The 26,828-nt window shown below is 37.1% G+C and overlaps 1 protein-coding gene across 1 annotated transcript in view; it reads left to right on the plus strand.

Moving 5' to 3' along the window:
- The window catches only part of LOC306887638 (semaphorin-6D-like), a 143,846-nt gene that overhangs the window by 86,913 nt on the left and 30,105 nt on the right, over positions 1 to 26,828 (plus strand). The window contains exons 4-16 of the mRNA XM_079445548.1: positions 1,959 to 2,155; positions 7,731 to 7,845; positions 8,310 to 8,367; positions 11,909 to 11,965; positions 12,784 to 12,885; positions 16,257 to 16,347; positions 16,629 to 16,751; positions 16,841 to 16,929; positions 17,481 to 17,698; positions 17,856 to 17,987; positions 19,136 to 19,291; positions 19,500 to 19,673; positions 23,402 to 23,539. Of these exons, the coding sequence (XP_079301674.1) occupies positions 2,017 to 2,155; positions 7,731 to 7,845; positions 8,310 to 8,367; positions 11,909 to 11,965; positions 12,784 to 12,885; positions 16,257 to 16,347; positions 16,629 to 16,751; positions 16,841 to 16,929; positions 17,481 to 17,698; positions 17,856 to 17,987; positions 19,136 to 19,291; positions 19,500 to 19,673; positions 23,402 to 23,539 (1,592 nt within the window). The 5' untranslated portion in view covers positions 1,959 to 2,016. The remainder of the gene's footprint in view (positions 1 to 1,958; positions 2,156 to 7,730; positions 7,846 to 8,309; positions 8,368 to 11,908; positions 11,966 to 12,783; positions 12,886 to 16,256; positions 16,348 to 16,628; positions 16,752 to 16,840; positions 16,930 to 17,480; positions 17,699 to 17,855; positions 17,988 to 19,135; positions 19,292 to 19,499; positions 19,674 to 23,401; positions 23,540 to 26,828) is intronic.

The raw sequence follows: 26,828 nt of genomic DNA on the forward strand, positions 1-26,828 counted from the left end.
TCACTTGGATGTACTTCACAATGTGGAAGAAAATATATGTCATTGCTTCCATTTTTATCGAGACTTTAAGTATTGAACTTTAGTATGTAATTTGTCTCACAGCATTTGTGCTGTGGGTATGAATGATACCTTAGAGATCATGTTCGGTTGAGGTGTGCTAGTACTTTTCAAAGCATTATAACTTCCATTCCAACTGGCTACAATAGCTGGTCAATAAAAAGGTGGGAAAAAAAATTATGTACAGTTAGCAACCACCCACAACCCTGTAACATTATGGCACCACTATTTTTTTTTTTTTTTCATCAGAATATTTTGTGAAAATGTTATTCTTGGATGTTTTCTGCACTGTATTCATCAGTTTTCACATGATCTCTTCCCCATCGTCAATTCCTTGAAAAGCAACACGGCTGTGGTTTTGGTTCTGCAGTCACAAGACATTCGGATGGTATAATTTGTGCTTATCTGTCATGATCCTTGTTTGTTTGTGTCCATATAAAAACGACCCCATGATCCTTTCAGCTTCAGTCTGGGGAAGATGATGTTTCACATTTTGTGCTGCATTAGTTCTAGAAGAGCATGTGTTTTCCTAAGTGTGTGTATATGCCCCATTAGAAGGCACAGCCCTGTCCCTGTACTCCGTTCTCTAAGTATAGCTAATCCATCAGACATAATGTCCCATTATATAGCCCTGACACCGTGTATCCTTGTGTGGCCACATGAGGTGATTAATACTGATCAGGCTTCAGTTCAAAACCAAAAGGTTTTTGACTGGGCATTACAATTAAAAGGAGACATTGTCTGTTGTAAGACACAAACTCATCTGTTTACTAAAGCAGTGTTTCTACACTGATGACTCAGGCTATGTAAGTATTGGTTTATCAAAGATAAATGTGTTTTTGTGCAGTTATTTAAAAAAAAATAGAAATCCAAATTGTGAATTTGCCTTTTTTAGACCGTGATGTTATTAGTTTTGTGCATTTTAGACCAAATGGGGATTGTGGTTATAATAGTTCAGTATTTGTTCATTTCAGTATTTGTTTTTTTTTTGGATAGGTCACCACTTGATTTCTGATGTAAAATCTGCATCCTAAAGCAAAACTAGTTGAGAATCACTGTACTAGAGGACAGTCCATTCTTTTTTGGGCCATTGTATCATGTAGATACAACTATATAACCTGTGTATGTATGTATGTGTATATATATATATATATATATATATATATATATATATATATATATATATATAAATAAATAACCTGATGCCAAACTCATTAACGTCAGTATCTCAGTCCATTATGAATCTAATACAAACACTCAAAGCATTCATTAATATTTCTGCCTATTTTCAGTAGGACTCTTTGGCAGGAGACTTTTTATTTTTTCCATTGCCCTGAAAATAAGTTTTTGATCCATCCCCATTGGCCTCGTGTAAACGCTGACAGACTGAGACGGCATCCCAGCAGCCTTTGCGGTTAATTGAGTTAAGTCACCTGTGAAAGACTGCACAGTTTGAGTCAATGAGCCAGGTGTCCCCCAGGCTGGGGCCCTTATAATATAACCTATTGTGTTCTCGCTCACTCAGTCCATCTTTTTTTCTTTCCCCATCTCCATTTCTCCATTATTATGTTGGGCGTATTAATAAGAGCAACACTGTCACTGTCTGAATCAGTGTGACTGCAGGATGCTTGACTATTAAATTACATTAAAGGGATAGTTAAAAGGGTTAAAATTCTTTACTTTATTATTTACTCACTTTGTTGACTGCCCATCTGACTTATTTTCTTCCAGAAATAAGAATTGCCTGTGCCCCAATCATTGTAATTGGATGGAAAAGAGCAGCTAGTGCAATTTCTCCATTTGTGTTCCACAGTCATACAGATTTGAAAATGACATGTCAGTGAACTTCGCAATCATTAAAACAGCTATTGTCATCATAGCTCTCTTTTTTGTTTTTGCAGGTGGTGATCAGTCTGCTCTGGGTCATGCTGTGTGGCTGACTTCTATGCTCTAGCTGAAATGAGGTTGGTGATTTTGGGGTCGCGGCCCCTCTTGGCCTTGACCCTCACGCTCACCCTCACCTGCCTAAAACATCTGTGTCATGGTGCGACACCCTTTCCTCAGGACCTGGAGCCCATCAGCACTGTCGATAGTGAACGTAAGTATAAAACAACAAAACACCACCAGATCATGGGATAAAAGTCACATTATTGCACAGATATCTTTTTAACTTCAGGCATATAAAGTGTGTTGAAACCTCAGTTTGTTTTCATATCTTCATGATTCAATCATGGTAGTTGGAATTATGAATGCTTTATCTTGCAAGATATATTGCAATAGGCGCATTAAACCATACCCAGAGTTTAAAAGTAAACCGCCTGCCAAGCAATCAGGTCTTGGCAGGCGTAAAGTGTTTCACACGCCAAATACGTATATCAGCAGCCATGGCTGCCAAGTCCATCCTCACGCCACCTTCCTGTTCCCAGCCCTAATCTACCCCATCCCGGTTTTCCGCTCTATGTTACTCCCTAGCTTCCAAACCCACTGGGTCTGAGAGAGCAGCTTCACTCTGAGCTGCTGTGAAGTTGTTACTAATTGGCAAATAAAAACTCCTTAGTCTTGGCTGTGTTGCAAACAGCAGGGTGTGGAGAGGCCAACTCAATTGCAAACGAAGTGTGATAGAAGTGTTTACTGTTTTATGTTGATATTTTGTGGACAACTCATTTTTATACAGTCCCTACAAGCCAACACTATATTGTTCATAATTATAATTATAACTATAACTATAATTATAATTATAATCATAACTTTAGGAAACCAAAAAGCGATATTTTACATTTAATTAGTTGAAGTTGTAGCTTAGTGGGAGGGATTTGAGCCATTCAGAAGTGAATTGATAGTTCAGTTAATTTGGATTGATTTGAGGTTGCAAACAATATTAATTGTAAAGTAAATTGAAATTCAAAGAGATTCATGGACCAATTTTAACTAGAAAAGCAAAGTTTGTCAATACAAACTTTGAATGATGGCTTAAAAAAATTTTGATTGAAAGTTGTGAAAATAGATAAAGATGGATTGATGGATAGACGGATGATGAATGGATGGACAGATAGATGGATAGGGAGAAAAATAGATGAATAGATGGAAAATGGATAGATAGATAAATAAATAGACAGACCTGTATGACTTCTTTTCTTCAAAGGTTTTGTAGAAAACTTGGTAACCAAACAGTTTCTTTTCCCATTGACTTCCATTTTTTTTTTTTACCATTCAGTGCAATCAATAGAAACTGAAGCTGATTGGTTACCTGCATTCTTCAAAATATCTTCTTTTTGTGTTCCACAGAAGAAGATAAGTCATACAGGTTTGGAACAACATGAGTGTGTAAATGATGACAAGTTTCGTTTTTGGGTGAACTAAAAGTTATGTGGCTACGATATGTTGGAATCTAGCTTGTGGTCCCATTATCACTTTCGTCTCCTATCATTTTAACTTTCAAACACAGAATTCAGCATGGATGTACCATGATTGACAGGGGAGGCTCAGGGGGTCATGTTTGAGCAGATACGAGAGCTCTGCAGTGTCCTTTGTTCTGCTAAAACGAGTGGACCACATTTGAGAGAGCTGGACTCAAAAACAGATACTGAGCCTCACAGCCATTGGTGTACAGATAGCTGGGCTAATAGAGCTCTCCAAAAAGAACATCACACAAGTAATGAGACCCATTTATCAACCATTTCCTCCTGTGTGTGTGTGTTTATGTGCTTGCTGTATGTGTGGTTTTACATCCTGAGTCTTTGCTCTGTTCTACAACTTTTATACATTGTAACCTTTAAACCCATTAGATGGCCTCGACTGCATTGCCACTGTAGCTAAATACAGTTGTTACTCCTCTTTTGAGTGCAAAATCCTGTTCTGTTCACAAAACACTTTTAGGGGAGTGACAACTGCAACATGGAACCAACTGTAACGAGCAGTGTTTTGTTTATGCTTGTTAAGATGAGGCTTTGAAACATCATGTTCAGTCTGGACTGTAATGTACAGTATGGGTTTGTTCTGGATGGTGGGAGCAGCTACAGTATCAAAATATGCAAATGTGTCAAGACGGGTACCTCAATTTCGGTGAATTTTCTAACAGAGGAGCTGCAAGCGAGTGGCATCAATGAATTAACAACTAGTTGTTCAGTTTGCTTCTGTACACATGACACATTTAATGTATAATTTGATTGTGATTGTCACTATCTTAATTTTCGGGAGCTAATTCAGTTGTTGAATATGATTTTCATTGTACAGAAGTGAACTGAACAGCTAGTTGTTAATGCAGTTAGTGTATTTGCATATTTTGATACCAGTCTGTCTCTTTCCACCATAGATGGTCCCATCAGCCCTGCGGTCTTTGTGCAGCCCACACATTATAGACGGAAAGAAGCAGCATCTTAACACGCTTTAACAAAACATGGTGTCTTTGTTGTTTACACTGTTGACATCCATATTCTTTAGTTGAGATTTAAACCTGTGCTATGAATGGAAGTTGTCTCGTCATACAGTGTGAATATCTTTTATATGTACTTAAGACACTGTTACTATGAGTAGAGATGTATAGTATATTGGTACTTTATCAGTTATTGAGCGACATTAGAGATTTTTAAAAATACAGGTATTTATCTGTCACCGATATTATATAATCAACTGTGCTGCACATTTCTTCTATTTTTACATTTAGGTTTCCTTTATTCATTGCTCACTTAAAGTTATATTAAGAAAACGGCAATAGTTTAATAACACTGTTAAATAAAATGTTTAGCAAATCTTAAAATCAATTTCCATTTTTCATACTATATGTTCCCTAGTGAAAAAGAAATATACTAAAATGTATTTGGAATACATTTATTTCATGCTTCGTGTACTACAAATACATTTACATGTTTATGTACTTAATAAAAATACCCTGCAATTTTAACTTTAGTCTAACTAAAGATACACTGAAGTATATTTGACTGTGCTAAAGTGGAACTTTTGCAAGTATACTTCTGGTACACTTTAAGTATCTTGAATTTGAAGACTGATATTATTCATAGATCATACAATCCTCATCAATATTGACATTAAAACACATTTTAAGCTTAATATTAAGAAATGTGTATTGTGCACAAGTAGTAATCCAAATAAAGTTGAATTATAATGATTATATCGGTAAGTCTTGAGCGATATGTCAGTGAATATGTTAATAGTTTTGAACTATACTTGGTATGAAATTAATGTTTTAAATACATAATTTTTTTACTAGGGTTATAATGTTGGGATGCCTAAATTCACGCAAATTTACATTATTTTAGTTCGTAGTATTTATTTAAATTAATTTGGACAAATTAGTATAAATAATATACTTTTTAATTTTACAATTTAAGTAAATAAATCTTTATAAAAATAATTTATATATATTTGTCTTTAGCCATGTCATGAAAATGTATTTATTTTTAATTTCTCAATATAAATTTTTACACTTCGGTGCATTCCTAGTTTAGTGTTATTTACACCTATTATGAGAATAGAACATTTGGTTATTTGTTCATCCAAACACCGTTTGTGACTTTAGACCTGTTAGTAAATATGCAGAAATATACTACGCTGCCCAGATGTTTGCCCCAGTTTGCAGTCTGGTGGAGTTGATGCTAGTTGGCAGCCAGCAGATTTGGGGCAGTTGAATCTGACCGATTTCACAGAAAATCACGTTGTGTAAGATATATCAAACATCATTGATATTTTCAGGCGATTTTAGAACACGTTGTTCTTATTTGTTTGGTTTCAAACTTTTTTAAAGCTCGGTAGTGAATGATTCTCAGTCGTTTAGTGTTCGATGCAGGGTTTTTTTTTAACCATATATTTCAAGTGTATGATGCTTATTGTTTCAAAATCAAAGTATTTATTTCCTGTCTTTAAAATTTAGAACTGCGGTTTGGTAGAATAATCTTGAATTATTTTGAAGAATGAAGCTGAGAATTCTAGAATATTCATTCTCATGCAGCGAGTTCATGCAGTGATTTTCAGACTTGTGAGAGTCGTGCGGATTGAATCGTATCACTGGTTCATTGGCTCTGGCTCTATGTTGAGATGCAGACACTCTGGGTGATCTTTATTGAGTGATGATCCTGCCGAGATCAGATGATAGTGTTTACCCAGTCAGTGTCTTTGAGACGAGAGTGAAGTTTCAGCTCCAATTTAACCCTTGCATGTTTGTTTACTGTAGTTCCTGAACATCAGAGCGAGCGTCGGTTCCAGCTGCGGCCACCGGTCATCTGCCAAGCTCAGGAGAAACTCTTAATCGCTGAATAACTAGTAACAGGAATCATTAAAACGTCCAGATTTTCTTCTCACCCCAAGGTCATGTTTGTCACTCTGTGCTACTTTTGAGCAGTGCACAGTTTCCAAGCAGACCTGCAAATGAAAGGTCCCTGCAGGTCATTGTAGACGTCTCTGCGGGTCTGAAAGTGTTGTGTGACCCACTCGGCCTCTGAGAGAAGATCTTTCCAATGTGACTGATGACTCATCTTTGACATTGTGCTAGAAATGAATCTTTTTAAGTGTAAATGAGATTAATTAGCAGATGATGTTTGTGAGTGTAAACACTTATCAACATTGCTTGCAGCAAAATGAGATCTGTAATATGAATGATTCTAAGCATGAAACAGTTTTTGATGTGTGGGAGCTGATTTTTTTATTTATTTAATTTTTTAATTGATCAAGATCCCAGACAGGAGACCGAAAATAAATGGATCAAACCACACTAAATATTATTAATCAGAATTTCTGTCTTTTTTCCAGTAAAAATATTTAAATATGCCTAAATTAGAAATAATTGCATAAGATATGACTTAAGGAAATTGATCTTAAATTTATATTTATGCATAGAAGTATTTTATTTTTATTTATTTATGTATACATGTATTTATGTATTGATTTATTGATTGTACTTACCCCAAACTTTTGAATGGTTGTATATCACAGTTAAAAATATTAGGCAGCAAAAAAACAAATATTGATAAAAAATAAGAAATGTTTCTTAAGCACCAAATTAGCATATTGTTATATCAGAATGATTTATAATGGCCATTTCAGAAATAATATTGTAATATTAATAATATTGCACAATATTTGCTATGTTTTGGTCAAGCGTAAGCATGAGACTTGATGAATGAAAAAACTTTAATTATTCCAAATCTTTGGCCGCCAGTGTATTTATATATTTATTCTTGTTATGCTTCTGAAGTAAATTGTTATTCTTTCATGGATGTTTTAAGCATAAATCTATTTTATCTCGTTTATGAAACACAAACTACTTGCCAATAAGATATTATCTGGAGTAAGAGATACATTTTAAATACTTTTTGTATTTTTTTACTTATTAATTTTAGTCTCAATTTAATTTTTTTTTAGTAAATGCCAAATTTATATCTTCAAGCTTATTTATTTATAAGTGGAAAATTGGCTAAAATGTTAATGTTTTGACTGCTCAAAATGTTATTATTAAAATCTCATGAATGGTCCTAAGAAAAACAGAGATAATGTGATGCGATGTACACATTTATTTGTTGTTAACAAATTACAGTCAGTTAGAATCAAATGTTGCTATTAAAATAAGAATAATCCTTCAGGTGCATCACTGACACCAAGATGGTCGACAGTGAGCATTTCTAGTTGATTTTAACCCAGTCTTTTCTCTCCCCGTCATGAAGGCACCTACCTGTACCCCAGTTTTCAGGGGAACATGTCAGATAACGACACAGCCAGACTGGGGCTGGATTTTCAGAGGATGCTGCGGATTAACCACATGGTCTACATTGCTGCGAGGTATGTCATGTCAGTTCAATCACACGCTCACACTGCACACAACACCACAGCCACACACATTTCAAAAGATTCAAGATGCAACATCGACTGGGAATTCCAGACCTCCTGATCGGTACACGCTACTGCTGTTTCTCCAGATGCCCGCAGCGATAAGACCCACACACTAATGATAAAGGTCGTGTGATTGGGCCAATCAGTCTCTTTCAGACCTGGATTGCAGACAGATGGATGTTGGCTCGCTCTCTGACACCTCTTTCACCTCTTCTATTTCCTCTCTGTCTGTCTCTTCACCACTCATGCTCTCTCGCTCTCATTGTAGCTGTCCTCTGCCCCTTTCATTTCAGCTTAAGGTGTTATTGGCACCGTATTGTTATTTCTTGAAAGAACTGGCAAAAAGAATCTCGATTACTCAAATACTTGATGAGAATATTGGCATTCCTGTCTCTCTCTCTGTGTCTCTGTAGAGATCACGTTTTTGCCATTAACCTCAGCGCTTCAGCGGAGCATATCGTCCCCCAACAGGTAAGCTCACCTTTTTCTCAACTTCCTGTTTCAGTCATCTCTAATGTTTTTCTTTCTCTCAGATCAGTGCCGTGAGTACGTGATGTCGGAATATTCACTTTTATTCGTCTTTGGGGAAGGACTATTCAGAAATCCCATTTTTCAAATGAGCAATTTTCTTTATGGTGGCTTGAAAGGATGAATAATTTACACTTTTATAGCACTGTCTATTTTTCCCTGAGGTCCACTTGAAATGTTAGTCAAGGTCTCTAACACAAAAAACAGCCATAATTTAGTTTTACAGAACCATTTCCCACTCTGTGTGACACTTGGAATTAAATAGGCTTTTTATTTACTGTACATTCTGTAAGGATTCTATAGGTTAATAACTGATTGTGATTAGCTAAGCTCATTGTGTGTGAGTTTCATTTATTGAAAAGCCTCTTCACAAGCCTAAATTATGAGTGGTTCACAAAACAAATACTCAAAAAAAAAAATCATACTGCTGTAGCCTATTGGCAATTTCAACAAATATACATTTTCTGCTTTGTGATTTATTTATTTTAAAAAAAAATTTCAATGCAGTTTGATATAAAAATTGAAATACAATGATGAACAAGCGGTTCCAGATCCCATTCCTCGCGCCCCCCTCTCTGCATATTTTGCATGTCTCTCTTAGTTAACACACCTGATTCAGATAACCAGCTCGTTAGAAGAGAGCTACGTGCATGAACTGTGTTCCAATTGATATGATCCCTACACAGTGTTCATTGCTTCCTACTCCCTGAGCAGGGGAAATCCGCTGAAGTTTACTTCACTTCGCAACATTCATTCATGGATTTGCGCTGCGCCGCTGCCTGCAGCGTCTTCGCACAAAGACGAGTGGACATCATATACCTCTGTAAATAAATACAATTTAAATTCACGTATCGCACACTTTAATGCACTTTGAATGGAACATATACACTCATTTCGAATTGGAATCATGGCGGAATATCCTGTGATGTCCACTTCATAGGGCACTTACAATAGAACAAACGTCGTACATAAGAGATATATACAAAATATGCAAAGCAGGGGGACACGTGGACCGGTATTGGGAAACACTGGATTATAACAACAATTAATATAATTATAACAAAAAGTAAGCTGGCATTAAAACTAACTAGATTTAAAAAAGAAAAAAAAAAGAAAAATGGGGGCAAAAACAAAACTGTTGCGTTTATAATATTGTTCTGTGTGTGTGTGTGTCTGAATGTATGTGTATATATATATGTATATGTGTATATGTGTGTATATATATATATATATATGTATATATGTATATGTGTGTATATATGTATATGTGTATATATATGTATATATATATATATATATATATATATATATATATATGTATGTATGTATGTGTATGTATGTATATATATGTATATGTATATATATATATATGTATGTGTATGTGTATATATATATATATATATATATATATATATATATATATATATATATATATATATATATATATATATATATATATATATATATATATATATATACTGAACAATATTATAGACGCAACAGTTTTGTTTGTGCCCCCATTTTTCATGAGCTGAACTCAAAGATCTAAGACTTTGTGTACAGCTCCTTGCAACATGGGGCCGTGCATTATCATGCTGCAACATGACGTGATGGTCGTGGATGGATGGCACAACAATGGGCCTCAGAATCTCGTCACGGTATCTCTGTGCATTCAAAATGCCATCAATAAACACAACGTTGACATCAGCAAACCGCTCACCCACACGACACCATATACGCTGTCTGCCATCTGCCCTGTACAGTGAAAACCGGGATTCGTCCGTGAAGAGAACACCTCTCCAAAGTGCCAGACGCCATCGAATGTGAGAATTTGCCCTCTCAAGTCGGTTACGACGACGAACTCCAGTCAGGTTGAGACCCCGATGAGGACGATGAGCATGCAGATGGGCTTCTCTGAGACGGTTTCTGACAGTTTGTGCAGAAATTCTTTGGTTATGCAAACCGATTGTTGCAGAAGCTGTCCGGGTGGCTGGTCTCAGACAATCTTGGAGGTGAAGATGCTGGATGTGGAGGTCCTGGGCTGGTGTGGTTACACGTCTGCGGTCTGCGGTTGTGAGTCCGGTTGGATGTACTGCCAAATTCTCTGAAACGCCTTTGGAGACGGCTTATGGTAGAGAAATGAACATTCAATTCACGGGCAGCAGCTCTGGTGGACATTCCTGCAGTCAGCATGACAGTTGCACGCTCCCTCAAAACTTGCGAAACTGTGGCATTGTGATGTGTGTTAAAACTGCACATTTTACAGTGGCCTTTTATTGTGGCCAGCCTAAGGCACACCTGTGCAATAATCATGCTGTCTAATCAGCATCTTGATATGCCACACCTGTGAGGTGGATGGATTATCTCGGCAAAGGAGAAGTGCTCACTAACACAGATTTAGACAAATTTGTGAACAATATTTGAGAGAAATATGCCTTTTGTGTATATAGAAAAAGTCTTAGATCTTTGAGTTCAGCTCATGAAAAATGGGGGCAAAAACAAGTGTTGCGTTTATAATTTTGTTCAGTGTGTATATATATACAGTACAGTACAACGGCGCCAGTGCGCTCACCACACACCAGCTACAGGTGGAGAGGAGAGAGAGTCATAGAGCCAATCAAGTGTATGGGGATTATTAGGAGGCCATGATAGACAAGGGCCAGTAGAGGGAATTTGGCCAGGACACCGGGGTTACACCCCTACTATTTACGAGAAGTGCCATGGGATTTTTAAAAGGTTAAGCTTCTGCTTTTACTTACCATTTGTTGAAAAAAGAGAAGAAAAAAACTTTAATTGAAAGTATATATTTTCAGGTACTTTTTAAAAAAATGTTTTATTTTTTTTACTTATTCAATATAGGGTATTGTTTTTCCCTCCTAAGAGACCAATTTTTGCTGTTAACTTGAGTTGTTGGAAGTATTAGCTTATTTGTTTTAAATAGCAAATGAAATCCATTGTAAATGACAGCAGTCCTATCAAATGTAATAGTGTTGATGAAGCAATCTGCTTATGGAGAGATCACACAGTTTTTCTGCTTTTCGTCTTTTGGGTCTCTCTGACATTAATATCTTAACTGTTGAGAGTAAGATGTCACTGCAGCAAATAGTTGAGTTAGTGAGAGCGTTGTTTTTAGCTTGTCATGGTATGTGTGTGTGGGTGTTGATTGCCTGCTGTTCCTTTTGGGTGGGCTGACATGGGGCGGCCCAGTAAATCTCTGCAATACAGCCTGACCTAATGACACCAGCAAGCACCCAGACAGACACACACACACACACACACACCCAGACACACCCTTATGAACACAGCTTGTTAACAACCTCAGGGACCCTCTCTTCCTTCTTGATGCTCAGTCCTCCTTGTCTAACTCTCTTTCCTCCTTTGTTTGTTTATAATGTGTGATGCTTATTGAAGTAAATGAGATTTTCCCTTTGCAGCTGTTGTGAATAGCGATGAGCCCATGATTGTGTGTTTGTTTGTGTGGCAGAAACTGACATGGAAGACAAAGGATGTGGAGAAATGCACAGTCAGGGGGAAAAACAGCGTGAGTACACAGCCCTTTTATTTCACTTTCTCCATCAATTGTGTTGATAGAAGGTCTGGTCTGCAGCTTATTATTGGAAAGAATGGCCAACATAGACAGAAAGAGACCACATGACTGACATATTAAGTGACCAGCCACATTCTGCAGTTTTGTGCCGATTAGAGGCAGATTTAGGTGAAATAAATTATACAGTATTAGACTGGTGTTCTAAATATTGGCACATCAGTCTGTATGAACAGTTCTGCAGTAAACATTGAAGAAAAGGTCACAAGTATTATATATTTATAGATCAGAAGAAAGTTATTTCTCATACATAACTATGAAAATATCAAAATATACGGACTGATTAAAAAAAGAACTATAATGATATGGACCATCGATCAATTATTGACCTTAACATGAAAATATCCTTATTCCTAAAAGTTGGGTCAAGGCAGCCAATCAGGTTAGATCTTGCCAGATCAAGAAGTCACTTTTCTGTGTTGTGGTCAGTATGGATCAGATGGTCAGGAAATGGTCTGGTGATTCTCCACAGGTGGCTTTATATACATGTAGATTTGCGAACACACAGTCTTTATAATATCATTGTTGGCTGAAGACTAAGTTGCAGGGAGCGAGTCAGATCCTGGAGCTCAGCATAGGGATTATGGTAATTTGTGTGTGTGGAAGTGAAGGAAAAAGAGAGTCAGTAATGATGCTCACTGTAAGCTTCAAGAAGAGTCTGCATGTGTGTATGTGTGTGTGTCACTCAGGAGTTATATATATATATATATATATATATATAGTGTGAGTAAAAGCCAGTGTCTTGTCTTTCACAGGATGAGTGTTACAACTACATCAAAGTGCTGGTGCCACGTAACGATGAAACTCTCTTTGCGTGTGGTACCAATGCTTTCAACCCCACATGTCGCAACTACAAGGTATGACGAGTCTATTTCTGTCACACGCTTACACACACACTTACACACAGTTAATACCTCCTACAGACGCACAGATTTCTAAAGCTTCCCTTTTCAGAATCAAAACTGACAGTCTACATGCACACGTTTACCTAAATTTGTCAGCATTAAAATTAATTTGGATATTAGGCCTGTTCAAAAATGTATATACCCTGCTCCTCCTCAGAAATGAATACATATCCTGTCATACCTGTTTACAAGCTGAATTTGCTGTGAGGGAGTTCTGTGTTCTCCAACCAATGCTGGCTGTTGGTTAAACTAATAATGTTTCTACAGTTGCAATGAGCATTGTTAACGCATATTAGTCAGGCATTAACCAGGTTTACGTGTATTTTAGGATAATGCCTAAAAAATGCTGGATGGAAGCACCAAGAGTAGGGCTGGATTCGATAACGATAATTATCGCGATATGATTTTCCTCGATAAAACGATATGAAGAAAGTCAAAAGTCAAAGTCAAACTACCGCACGGCGAGCTCACTAGAGCAGATGTGTTTACTCGGTCACGCAAGCACTAAACAGCGCTGTGAGATCCAGTGTGAAACGCTTGAAATCAGCGATGAACACAAATGACTCGGTGATTTAAACTAGTTTATAGCCAAACAGGAGAAACACTGTGTGCAACGAGACGGTCAGAAGGCTTTTCAGTCTACACATCGCTATCATTTACCATGGATTTACTGTAGTAACACTCACTGCACCATGGTATTGTGGAAGAGATGTGGGATATTCACACTGAATTTTATTACAGGAGTAATGGTGTATAATTATAGTATGTATTTGTGATTAAGCTATAGCATGTGTGCATTTATACTGAATGTTTTTAGACTACTGTTTTTCATACAAATAGGCTAACGTACCTAAAAACTATATGGTTATATTTTACCATGGTATTGAGGTGTTATATGTGTGGTTTTAACTGTGTTTATCATGATTTAAATGTACGCTACTATGGGAGACCAATGCTTAAAAAAAAAAAAACCTTGGTCAGAATAAATTTAACCATATAAAACTGAGGTTGCTACAATTTTAACAGATGTTACTGATTTTAAAAATTAATCCTAACGCAAGCTACTATCAAATGTGCATTTCTAAGAGACAAAAAAGTGATATTATTATTATTATTATTATTATTATTATTAATATTATCAGGCAACCCAAACCTGTTTCTTGATTTGAAACAATATCACTCATTAGAACATGCAGCAACTAGAAATAAAAAAACAAGAAATTAAATTGACAATTGTTACTTATTTGCTAATATTTTTTCAAATTAATTATATTACACTTTAGGCAACTTGAATCAAACTGACCCTTTTTAGTTCATTTTTTAAAATGTCCATGGAATTAATTTTCTTTAAAATTAATCAATAATGTCATAGGTTTTCACCAATTCAGTCAATCCCAATCGAAAATGTGACACAAAATTTGTTTAGTATTACATGAACAATCTTGAATATTTAGAATCTTGAAGACTTTTTATACTCCTTAAAATTATTTTATTTAGCACCTGCATAAATATACCACATATCGCTAGTTTGATGTGCAATCAGGCCAGTTCTGTGATTGATGGTTTTCCATCAACATTAACAGAACAGTTCCTGAGCTGTGTGTGTGTGTGTGTGTGTGTGTTTGTGTGCCCGTGTGTTTATTTGCCAGAGAGCATGTAAATCTTGACTAAACTCCGGAGGAGGCCAGCAGGGAGTCAGCTAAACTCTCGGATGAGGCTATGCTCTCAACTTTTCTGTTTGAGGCTCTTTGGAGATCCTGATTTATGCACCTTACCCTGAAGGCATCTTCCCTCCATATCCCTCTCTTTCCTCCTCCTCTCCGCTTCTCTCTCTGTCTGTCTCCATTTCCCGTGCTCACGTCTCGTTTTTCTGCATCTCTCTGAGGAGCCCTGGAGAAGGACGATATGTCACGTCGTGCAAATCATGTCCCTCAGTTCCTCTGCCTCGTCTCCTCACGCATTCCATCACTCTCAACTCACAGCTTGAGATGTTACACATTAACTGTGGAGAACTCTCTGGAAAACTGTGCAAGGAGAGGTTGAGGAGAGATTGTAGTTTTGAGACTTTTGGAAAAGTTAAATTTGCCATTTTAGACTCTTATATCGTGTTTTTCCCCGTGTCTATTTATGGTAGTCAAGAATTCTTGCCACAAAAGTATCCATAATGTAGATTTTCTTTTGAGAGGCACCATATCGGTTATCAGCTTAGATATTAGAGATTTTATCATTTATCTGTATCGGTCAATATTGGATATTTATTTGAACATGCTTATTTCCAAATGTTTGTTTATGTTAGTCAAGAATTCTTGCACCATAAGAATCCTTAATCCTATTTCTTTAGAGACACACAATGTATCTGTGTCATAGAATTGTATAGATGGTCACTCCTTGACAAAGAACCAATCCAGTGCTGTTCCTGCTTTAATTCCCCTCTATTCTTCTCTATCCCTGTGCGTTACAGGGCAGTGTAAGGGCCGGTGAGCTTCAGCTGGTTCAGTATGTGTTAATCCAGTAGGGATGACACACAATGTGACCCTGAATGCTAGAATGCCCATAGGATCCTCTCAGCCACACTGCTAAATGTGTTTGTGTGTGTGTGTGTGTGTGTGTAATCCAGCCATCTTTGTGAGGGCGTCTGTAGCCCTGCAGGGTGAATATCTGTGTGGATTTGTACAAGTATATGTGAGTGTCACCCAACACAGGCAGTTAGCGCGCTATTTTTTTCGGTGAACACCACAGGTCGGGAGCTTCTGCTCTGCCTCTGACTAACAAGAGAAACTAGCACACTGTTCACACCTACAGTTCCCAAGGAGGAACAAAACAAAACAACCATGGAGAACACACCACCCACCGGTCCACAAACATTTATACAACACTGGATTTCAATCTCCCAAAAATCTATGCAAAAACCACCAACCAGTATTTAAAACATGGTATTTATAATGGCACTGTAAGGAAAGGTATGTTTTACAAGAAACATACTTATAATTATTTGTGAAATTTACCAGTAATTTCTAAATGAATATTGTTTTACAACCAAAAATTTTTCACTGTAGTTGTAAACAATTCACCAATGCATCACAATTCTTTCTCAAAAGATTCTGAATCGGAATTGACAATATTAAAGAGACAATTCATCCAAAAAATGAATGTTCTGTCATTTACTCTCCCTCACGTCTTTTTGCCCAAACAATGAATGTCAGTGGGGTCCAAATCAACAAGGAATTGATTGGACATTTTTCAAAATGGCTTTGTGATGTATTTCTAGGGTTCTTTAGTTGGCTTAGTGTGTGTAAGGGTTCTTTTTTCCTCTATCTGGTCAGATGTCTTCTCTGGAGCAGGATGGAGAGGAGGTGGTCGGTCAAGCTCGTTGCCCTTTCGAATCCCGCCAGTCCAACGTTGGCCTGTTTGCCGGTGAGTTGGCAGAGCACCAGCCGTCTGGGGAGGAAGACACAGAATCTCCTATAATCTCACTAGTGTTCCACTGACATTTTACAAAGCGCAGGAAGTCGCAGTGAGACAGCAGTGATCACAGAAGCACAGAGATTCAAAAGGGACCTGCAGGAAATGAGACGTGTCTCTCTTTTTTTCCTCTTTGTACCATATACACACTAAACTGAACTGAGCTTAGCTCCGCTGTGTGGGGTTCATGTTGTTTTGATTTATCAATACTTATTTCTCACCTCACTTCCCAGGCGGTGACTTTTATTCAGCCACAATGACAGATTTTCTAGCAAGTGATGCAGTAATTTACCGAAGTTTAGGAGAAAGCAGTCCTGTCCTGCGCACCGTAAAATACGACTCAAAATGGCTACGAGGTGGGTCACCTGTTATTCAGATACCTACATTTATTTTCTGTATAATTTTAGTAGTTTTAAATTTTTAATCATGTCTTTTGTTTATTTAGAGCCTCATTTTCTTCATGCCATTGAGTACGGGAACTACATCTACTTCTTTCTCAGCGAGATTGCAGTAGAGTACACCACCCTTGGCAAGGTCAGACACTTCAGTTTATTTCTTCAGTATACTGCAAAAACACTTTTTCCTAATCATTATATTTGTCCAAGAAAAAGTATGTAAACATCCTTAAAAGAAGATACTTGAAGAAAAATTGTATCTGCTATTAAGATTTGTTTTCAGAGTAGTTATTTTATTTTATTTTATTTATTTATTTTTGGGAAAAATTTTATCCAATAGGGACCAATTCTCTATTAACTATTTGCTTATTAGCATGCCTATTATTAAGATATTGGCTGTTTATTAGTGTTTATAAAGCACATATTCTGCAAGACCATACATCCCTAATCCTACCCAATACCTAAACTTAACAACTACCGCAACTATTAAGAAGCAGCAAATTAGTAGTTTATTAAAGCATAAGTTGTAGTTAATGGTTTGTTTATAGTGATAATTGAACCTTAAAAAACTGTGACCCTTTTTTCTCATTTTCAGGTAACGCCAACAAGAACAAACTATTTGCCAATGTAGGTCTGAAAAATGTCTCTCACTTCCACTCATTTTTTTTATGTCTCGTTTATTTACTCCAGGTGGTGTTCTCTCGGGTTGCTCGCGTGTGTAAGAATGATAACGGCGGCTCTCCAAGGGTTCTAGAGCGCTACTGGACGTCTTTCCTGAAAGCCCGGTTAAACTGTTCGGTTCCGGGCGATTCGTTTTTCTACTTTGATGTTCTTCAGTCATTAACCAATGTCATGCAGATCAACCACAGGCCTGCGGTGTTAGGCATCTTTACCACTCAGGCCAACAGGTACGGTGTCTCACCACAATATGATTTGTATTTCCATACACACTTCAACAATAGCCTTAATTTATTTCAATTAAATCCATTTGGTTTGCTTACGAGTAGTTTGTTGGAATAAGAGTTTGTTTAGAAAAAACATGCAACAGAGCTTTTATCTTCTTAGCATCACCGGTTCTGCTGTATGTGCATTCTACATGGATGACATAGAAAAAGTGTTTAATGGGAAGTTTAAGGAGCAGCGAAACAGCGAGTCGGCCTGGACGCCAGTTCCTGATGAAATGGTGCCCAAACCACGGTGAGTCAAGAAGGGTTATCGCAATCCACTTGATACTAATATCAGTAAATACTTTTAGAATAATTATAAATATGTGATCCTGGACCACAAAACCAGTCTCAAGTAGGGCGGATATATTTGTTGCAATAGCCAAACAATACATTATATAGGTCAAAATGATCAATTTTTCTTTTATGCCACAAATCATTAGGATATTAAGTAAAGCTCGTGTTCCATGGAGATATTTTGTAAATTTCCTACCATAAATATATCAAATCGTAAGTTTTGGTTAGTAATATGCATTGCTAGGAACTTCGTTTGGGCAACTTTAAAGGAGATTTTCTCAATATTTAGATTTTTTTGCACCCTCAGATTCCAGATTTAGAATAGTTGTATCTCGGCCAAATATTGTCCTATCCTAACAAACCATACATCAATGGAAAGCTTATTTATTCAGGTCTCAGATGTATAAATCTTAATTAAAAAAACATTTACCCTCATGACTGGTCACATATTAATTAAATTAAGACAATGGAGGGTAGTCTTCAAATAGTAAACAGTCAATAATAAAAGAAATAATAAGGAAGAATGCATCAAATTCTATAATAATAAATGCTGTTCTACTGAACTTCCTATTCATCTGAAAAATTCTGTAACACCTTAGTTTCACAAAAATATTAAGCAACACAACTATTTAAACATTTATAACAAAAAGAAATGGCTGAGCACCAAGTTAGCACTTTAAAATGTAAAGAAAACATTTATTTTAAAATGTAATAATATTTCACATTATTACTGTTTTTACTGTTTGTTTGAAAAAATAAATGCATTATCCCTAGAGTAAGATGAAAACATCACACAAAAGCATGCATTAATAAATCAAATATAACACGCCACATACACGCAAGTGACAAAGAATAGACTTCCTCGTCATCTTGCTCTGTGTGATATGCCTGGACCTGTTCTCTGGAGCTGTGACAGCAACCTGTTCGGCCCGATGGACTCTGAAAACAGCTTTTATTTAACAGTGGCAGATGGTTGGAATGGTTCTTGTTAATTGTATGTGCGTGAGCTGTTTTTGCAAATCATTTCCATGAGGCTTCATGGGAAAAGTCTGTGCAGGTAGAAGTCTATAGTTTTTTAGTTTTTTTATCTCTGTCTCTCTCTAGGCCAGGGTCCTGTGCTGGTGACGGACCCGCTGCTGGTTATAAGTCCTCCACAGATTTCCCTGATGAAACTCTTACATTCATTAAGTCTTATCCACTAATGGATGAGGCTGTACCGTCTGTCAACAACCGACCCTGCTTCACACGAACCACCAGCAGGTACGCACACACAAACACGATGATAGACTCGACCGCTCATTATTTTAGTACTATTTATTTCTCCAGTTGTTTTCTTAACATCTGCATCTCTTTCTCTAGAGAGGAGGCAACCGTTATTAGTGCTGGAGAATAAATAAGCATTTAGTGTTTTGATGGAAAGACATGTTGATTTGTTTTGTTGACTAATTAGCTCATGTTCCTGATGTAGGTTCAAGCTGACCCAGATCGCTGTGGACACAGCAGCTGGCCCATATAAGAACTACACGGTTCTGTTTCTGGGTTCAGAAAACGGCCGAGTCCTGAAGATTCTTGCCAGCATGCACCCAAACTCCACCTACAGCACACAGGTTTTGGAGGACATAGATGTTTACAACCCCAACAAGTGAGTTATATTGCATGCACACACTCCTTTGTTGCGACATGATGCATGTTATTTTGTCTGCCCACACTGAAAACTAAAAAAAAAAAAAAATGTTTTTTTTGTTGTTGTTTAATATGCAGCTGTATAGAATTTTGGACCAGTAAGTTTTCACTGTGGAAAGGGCTACAATGGCGTGCAGCAGTCAAATTCAGAAAATAAAAATCTCCATAGAAGGAGATCTATTTTTTTATGACAACTGCCCTCCAAAAGTTTGGAAACGCCCTAGAAAAGTGGGGTTTTGGACAATATTGGCAAGAATCCTTTTTAATTTGTGATAATTTTGCACTGATAAGGGACAACACAAACTACAAAAACATATTTTATTACATAAACAGTTTATACATAGAAAAAACTTTTAATGAAATTTTCGATTCATCAATATATATCCACCATTAGCAGCTATTACAGCTCTGCATAATCTGGGCATCCGAGTTGTCAGTTTATTGAAACATTGACTTTGAATTGGCAATCAATTATTGAAGCGACAGTATTAAAGGGGTGGTTGATTGCGATTTCACTTTTTTAACATTAGTTTGTGTGTAATGTTGCTGTTAAAGCATAAACAATATCTGCAAAGTTACAATGCTGAAAGTTCAGTGGAAACGGAGATATCGTCTTTTAAAATTCTGGCAGTTTAATGCCTACAAAAACGACTGGTAAGGGACTACAACGAGTTACTTCCCGGGTCCGATACGTCACGGACCCAGATAAACCTCGCCCCCGGGAACATGTAACGAAGGGGGCGAGGCCATGCTGCACTGCTTTAGAGAAGAGGAAGCGAAAACTAGGGGTGGGCGTAAAAATCTATTCATATATGAATCGCGATTTTGTCTTCTAACGATTTTAATGGATTTACAAGTTTCAAAATCATATGTTTAAAGCAGTGCTTCATAATACTGTCACTCGTGCCGCCCTGCTCTGCATCTCTCTCTCATTCAGATCGTCAGATCAGCTCCAACAAATTGTTCCAATTATACACTTTTTCTCATTTTCACACATCAATGAGAAGCGTTATACATGGATGCATGTGCAGTTGCCGTGCTGTATTAAGGCTTTAATTAGGATAAAGCCGTATATTAAAATCTAACAGAAGCAGTAGCACTTTCAAATAACAGCGTATCTAAAAGTATGAACCAACAACAAACAAAAAAAAACATACCGTTAAAAGTCATGCTTGCACAGGTTCTGCGTGATCCTCTTCACTAATATCCTCTCCGTCTCATTCGGGCTCAAATTGATAAGCAATATAGATGATGCCATTGTTTACAATACAACCGGAGCACATGCTGCTGAGGTAAGGGGCGGGATGTTCAGACGCGCACTAGAGGCGGTTTAGTCAATCACAACACATTGGACCAGCTAACCAATCAGAGCCCATTACGCATTTCTGAGGGAGGGGCTTCATAAAACCAGGAAATAATCAGGGCGTTTATCAGAGAGGGGCAGAGAGGTGTGGAATAAAGGTGAATTATGTGAAAAATAATGCGTTTAAAAAAAATAAATAAGCATGAATACATGTTTGACTGCACCCCATATACACAATCAAGCCTAGAAAAAAAACAATCAACCACCCCTTTAAGGTGTGCTGACCCAAAAATCTGTTAAAAACCTAGTTTAAAAAAAGTTTAAACCAGTAACCAGGCATCACAGCTGGCAAAGGGGCATGTCTGACTTTGACATGTATATATTGCCATTATTTGTTGCATATATTTTGTTTTATTGATGGTCTTCAATGATAATGTCAAATTACTTTAATGTATTTGCACCAAAAAATAAGGATTTATATTATCGTCCAAAACCACACTTTGCCAGGGGTGTTTCCAAACTTGTGGAGGGCAGTGTACTATGAGCGTTGGAAACCAATTATATACAGTATGGTTTTGTTGAAGCCATAAAACTGCATTATTTTAACTTAGTTTTTAAGTAATCTCTACCAATCAGAGAATCACAACATGAAAACCAGAATACTTTAGTGTCCATCCATTGCAGAGAAAGCACGTAGTGTTTCTTGGGACTGTAGTACGCAGTGTTGTACCTTTTTGTTTTGTAATATTCCAATACTTTTTAGCTTCAAATTAAAGTTTGTAATGTAGTGATTCACATTGTAGCTGGTTGGTTTAGTTCATGACTTATTACTCTTTAACAGATACTTTTTTTTAACCCCTATGGGAGAAATACTTCCAAAGCCAAGGCTGCTGAAAAAGTGGGATAGTATGATTGGATACTAAGAGACAAACTGGAAACCAAGGGAGAGAAGAGAGGGGAGCAGGACTGGGAAAAGATATCGATGACTCAAACTTGAGTTGCCCGAGGCACTGCTAAACCATATGTCAGAGCACTGCCCATGAGGCTATGACTCTGGTACCGATCTGCATTTTGATAGAGTTTATTCTAGAATACACATGAACCAGACAAGCCTGAGAAATAGTGTGAGTTTAGTGAGTTTTTAGTGTGAATTGGGATGAAGACACAAAATTGTTGTTTCAGCTGTCTGTTTTTGATTATTTGAAATGTTATTGAAACCCGTTTCAGATATTTCAGTTTTTATTTAAGTAGATAAGAGCTGTACCAAAATGGCTGCTGAGTGGACTGACTTGCCGTAAAGGGATTTTAGGTCGACCCAGAGCAGGAAACCAAGCAACAGATAAAATGTCACTTGTCTGAGCAAACACAACTTCACCTAGAAGGTTCTTTACAAACACATCTTCACTTTCAGCTCTTTTTCATGCACTTCACACTCATTGACAAGTCTCAGGCAAATATAAACATGCACACACATAACCCCAAACTCAATGTCGACAGAGGTGTTTGATTAAGAGAGAATCTCTTCTGCAGTAAATGGGACGGATGGTACATGTGGAGCTGTAATTGTACTCCTGGGATCTCGCCCATGTTTGTGTTCCTCTTGTGCATCTGACAACCAGCCTCAACTCCAGCTGAGACTCACAAGTTCCACAACAAAATGTGACCGCATCTTCATGCAGCATTGCTCACCTTTTCCCCTGAAAACCCCACCTCATGTAAAAGTTAGCCTTTGGGAACGACACTTTACATGATGCAAAGGATTTATTTTGATTATTACAGATACTGAGGAAGATGAATTACAGTCAACCTTTACGGCATGACCTTCTTCAATCAACTGGATGGGGGTGACTCATCTCTGTGACACACATATTGGATTTCTTTCTATATTGGGTTTTTCTTTTTACTACTTCTTTTCTTTATTGGGGATAGCTTTTTCTTCCATTAGAGAAAAAGGTTTACCCCCGACCTCCTTTCAAACCACTTTCAATATCCTTTCGAACACGAAATAAGATAAGAATCCAGAGCTGCTTTTTTCCATAAAATGAAAGTATATTGTAATTATGGAGTACATGACTACTCCATGTTTAAAGTTTAAGTATTTGTGTTATTTTTTTGTTTAGATGGTCTTTATTAGACGCGTTTTGCATTGCATTATGGCATACAGTATTCCATGCGCTGTACTTTTGTTGTATACAGCACATTTTGTGAAATTTACTGGACAATCCAGTTATTTCATGCATTCAGAAAATGGAAGTAGGATGATGGCATGCAATTCTAAACATAACTTTTATTAGTAATAATGTTTATGTACGTATCTTTTGGACCCTCTTTAATAACTGCCATAAAAATGGCATACCAACGCAAAGCGCCATTTCTCTCCACAGGTGTAATGTGCGTGGTGAGGACCGGAGGATTCTGGGATTGGAGTTGGACAAGGACCATCATGCCCTATTTGTGGCGTTCTCAAGTTGCGTGATTCGCGTTCCACTCAGTCGCTGTTCTGACTACGGCGTCTGCAAAAAGTGAGTGACACAAAACCCAGACTCACAATCATTCCCATTAAATATGCATTACATGAGAGAGCACTTAATATATACAATGCTGTACTACATCTTTAAATATCTTTTACTATTTTAATCACGTAAATTCATAAGTGTTACTATCGTAGAGTAGTTTAAAACATTTATTGAAGATGGAACCAGCATCACAAACTCTATTCACAATGCAGTGCAGCAGCTCAGTCCTCAGAGAAAAATGTATGACAGTCGTGCAAGAATCTTCTAAAAAGTCCTATGTGCTGGTTCGCTTTTGATCTATTATGGATAACGTTCTCCATAAGTGCGCTGAAAGCGGTGTATGTTTCCAAAGACAGGCATTCTTAAATGCATTCAAATTTAAACACAGATGGATTTTAGAGGGCAAAAGGTTTTAGCTTGTAGCCTCGTAGTTACAGAGATGGGTCGTCATTGATGTAGACATGTTTCTTCCATCACATGCTGCAGTCCTCGAGCCAGCTTCACCACATGCTTCCACTACTCACACGCAAATTAGAGCCATCTGATTGGTCACAGGCCAAGACATAGCAAACAATTCTTTTTTTTTCCTTTTTTTTTTCACACAGCTGTAGTTTGAGCAAGCTGATAGACTGTGTTTCCTTATAAAAGATCTCCAAATCCTATCAGGGAATTTCAGTCCCAGTTTCTTTCCAAAAACAATCCTGATGTCTGATCCAGCCGTGTCTTAACGTTTTACCAATCTGTTAGCTCATGCCTGCTCAGCCTCAGGAGGAACACTCACACGGGATTCTCTGTGGACTTGTGAGAAAACATCTTTTTTTTTTTTCTCAGTTTTTTCGCTCACTGAATTGTTTTCACATACCCTGAGTGCTGGATGCAAAAACAGCTGTGTTTGTTTAAATTCAAAGATGTTTTTTATCTAAAAGAACAAAAGTTTGTTTCGGTCAAAGAGCTAATTTTTTGAGCCATCCTGTATTCAAAGTTTAACACTGTGTAATTTCTTTGCAGCATCAAACGTTATTTGCAAAAATAATGTTTTTTTTAAACAGGTTTGCCCAAACTGTCTGCTATTGGTCAGTCAAACAGATAGCCCCGCCCCAAACTCACAGTACTGGTTTAGCCACTAGGTGCGTTCGACTTCATGCAGCACTTAGCAGACCGATCGGCGGCTGACTTGAAGCAGTGCATGCCGGTTAGAAATTTAGTCCGACTTGAACCGGCGCCGACCACACGTCACTGTCACGTGTGGCATCAAAGTACCGCGATAGCGTTTCGAGAGCAGCCGGCTGACTCAGCCGGCGCAATTTCTCCAGAGCGACTGCGGGAGCGCTGATGACGACACAGCTGTTTCACGATTGGCCAAATTCACCACATGACAACAAGGACGTGTATTTCGGGTTTATTCTGACAACTTCAGTCCCACTAATGCTCATATACAGACTTTCAAAAAAATAAAAATAAATTAACTTTTCATGTCATCTTCATCTCGTAAATCATGTTTATTAAAAGATTACAATTATTTTTACTGCAATCACTTTTTTGTTAATTCGTTTATATAGGTTTTGTGCATAGGTTTATTTTGGACCTTTTTCATACAGACCCTTTACAGTATTAAGCTGCATAACCTACTTAGATAATTTTTTTATGGAATAAATCAAGTGTCAATCTTACAGGCTTTTAATATAGTGTGGTCATCATGGATTCTGATTGATACTAATTGTCTAGTTGCTGGGTTCATCCATCTTCACTTGCATGTGATTACTACCAACAACTCTGGCTGGATGTCAACTTAATACAACATTCAGATCACTTTCATAAGATGGTATAAATCATAATAGAAAGGCAAATAAATTGGGCTTATCCGTAGGCCTGTTCATGGTGTTCACATATGAATGTTCATGGTGTTTTGTCTTACTAAAATGTGCTTACCTAACTGGAGAAATAGTAAAATAAGTAAACAAATATGTAACATCCTAATTCTTTTATCTGTAATGAAAACCTTTTACATTTAGTACATACAATTATTATCTTCATAGATTATTTTTATTAAGTTGCAGTAGCAAAAACACACATAATGAATCATACTGCACAAGTCAAATTTTCAATATGTTCTATTTATTTACTTAAAACCCGTTTCTGTCGTGATGACACCCTTTCAAAATATTACATACATCTTAAAGGTTTATTAAAACATAAACCAACATAGTAATAAAAAAAGAATCACTTCTAATGAAAATTGTTAAGTATAATTGCATTGATTGGTTAGTATTAGAAATAACGAGTCACACTGGTGTTGGGTATGGTCCCATGTCCCTTTGGATATATAAAAATAATACTTATTACATTGAACCTTTACTCACTTTCGTTGCTCATTGTGCTCAATTTAATACAACAATAACGGCATTTCTATAGCTTCCAGTTCGTCTGCAATAAAGCAAGCAAACGCCACGTGATCTGCCATGACTGAGGTAGATGCAGCAAACTACGAGAGCCCCGAAGTGTCCGACTTGACGACTCCGTTTTCAACTCCGCCCCTGACTGCAAGCGGCTACTCTCGTTGACCACCGTCTGTATCCGTGCTTCAAGTCGAACGCACCTACTGTTTTCATGTCAGGCTGGTCACCATGTGACAGTGACACGTTTACACTTTTTCAGGGAAATCAAGCTACTGTACAAACTCAATACTTAGAGTTGTTTATGTATTTTGAAAGAAAAACACAATCCTTATGTTTCATGTTAAAACTGGACGTTTGTGTGGGACATATCAAAGGGTTTGTGAGTATTTATTTATTTTAAAGCCAATAGTTGGCTAACTAATTCTATTTGCTAGTTGGCTGCAGGTGGTTTTAGGTGGTGTGGCATTCTCATTCTAAAGAACATTTGATTGGACAAAAATCAGTGCAGTGCAGGATGAGTCATAAGTATATTTGTCAGTTCTCCCAGAAGTGAGAGACTGAATTTTAAACATGTTTGTCTGGTAAATAGTTTATTTTGCACCTTTTTTTTTTTCAATGCGGAAGTAAGGTATTTCTTGTGAATGTGCGTATTTCTTTATTAGCCACTATACTAAACCATTTCTAGAATAACAAACTATTTGCACTACAAACCAGTGTGTTAATGATTAAGATAAAAATATGATGAAGACCCAACTCTATGCATGTTCTGCATGTTCCCATTTCCATTAAACATATTTTATTGTACTGTCCCAGTTTTGATGCAAATAGAAACCTTTTTTTATTACGTACACTCACTCAGGGACTTTGGAAGGATTTTACTTGAAAAGATTTTAGATTTT

This window comes from Barbus barbus (genome assembly GCF_936440315.1).
Source record: "Barbus barbus genome assembly, chromosome: 21".
In the NCBI taxonomy this organism is placed as follows: domain Eukaryota; kingdom Metazoa; phylum Chordata; class Actinopteri; order Cypriniformes; family Cyprinidae; genus Barbus; species Barbus barbus.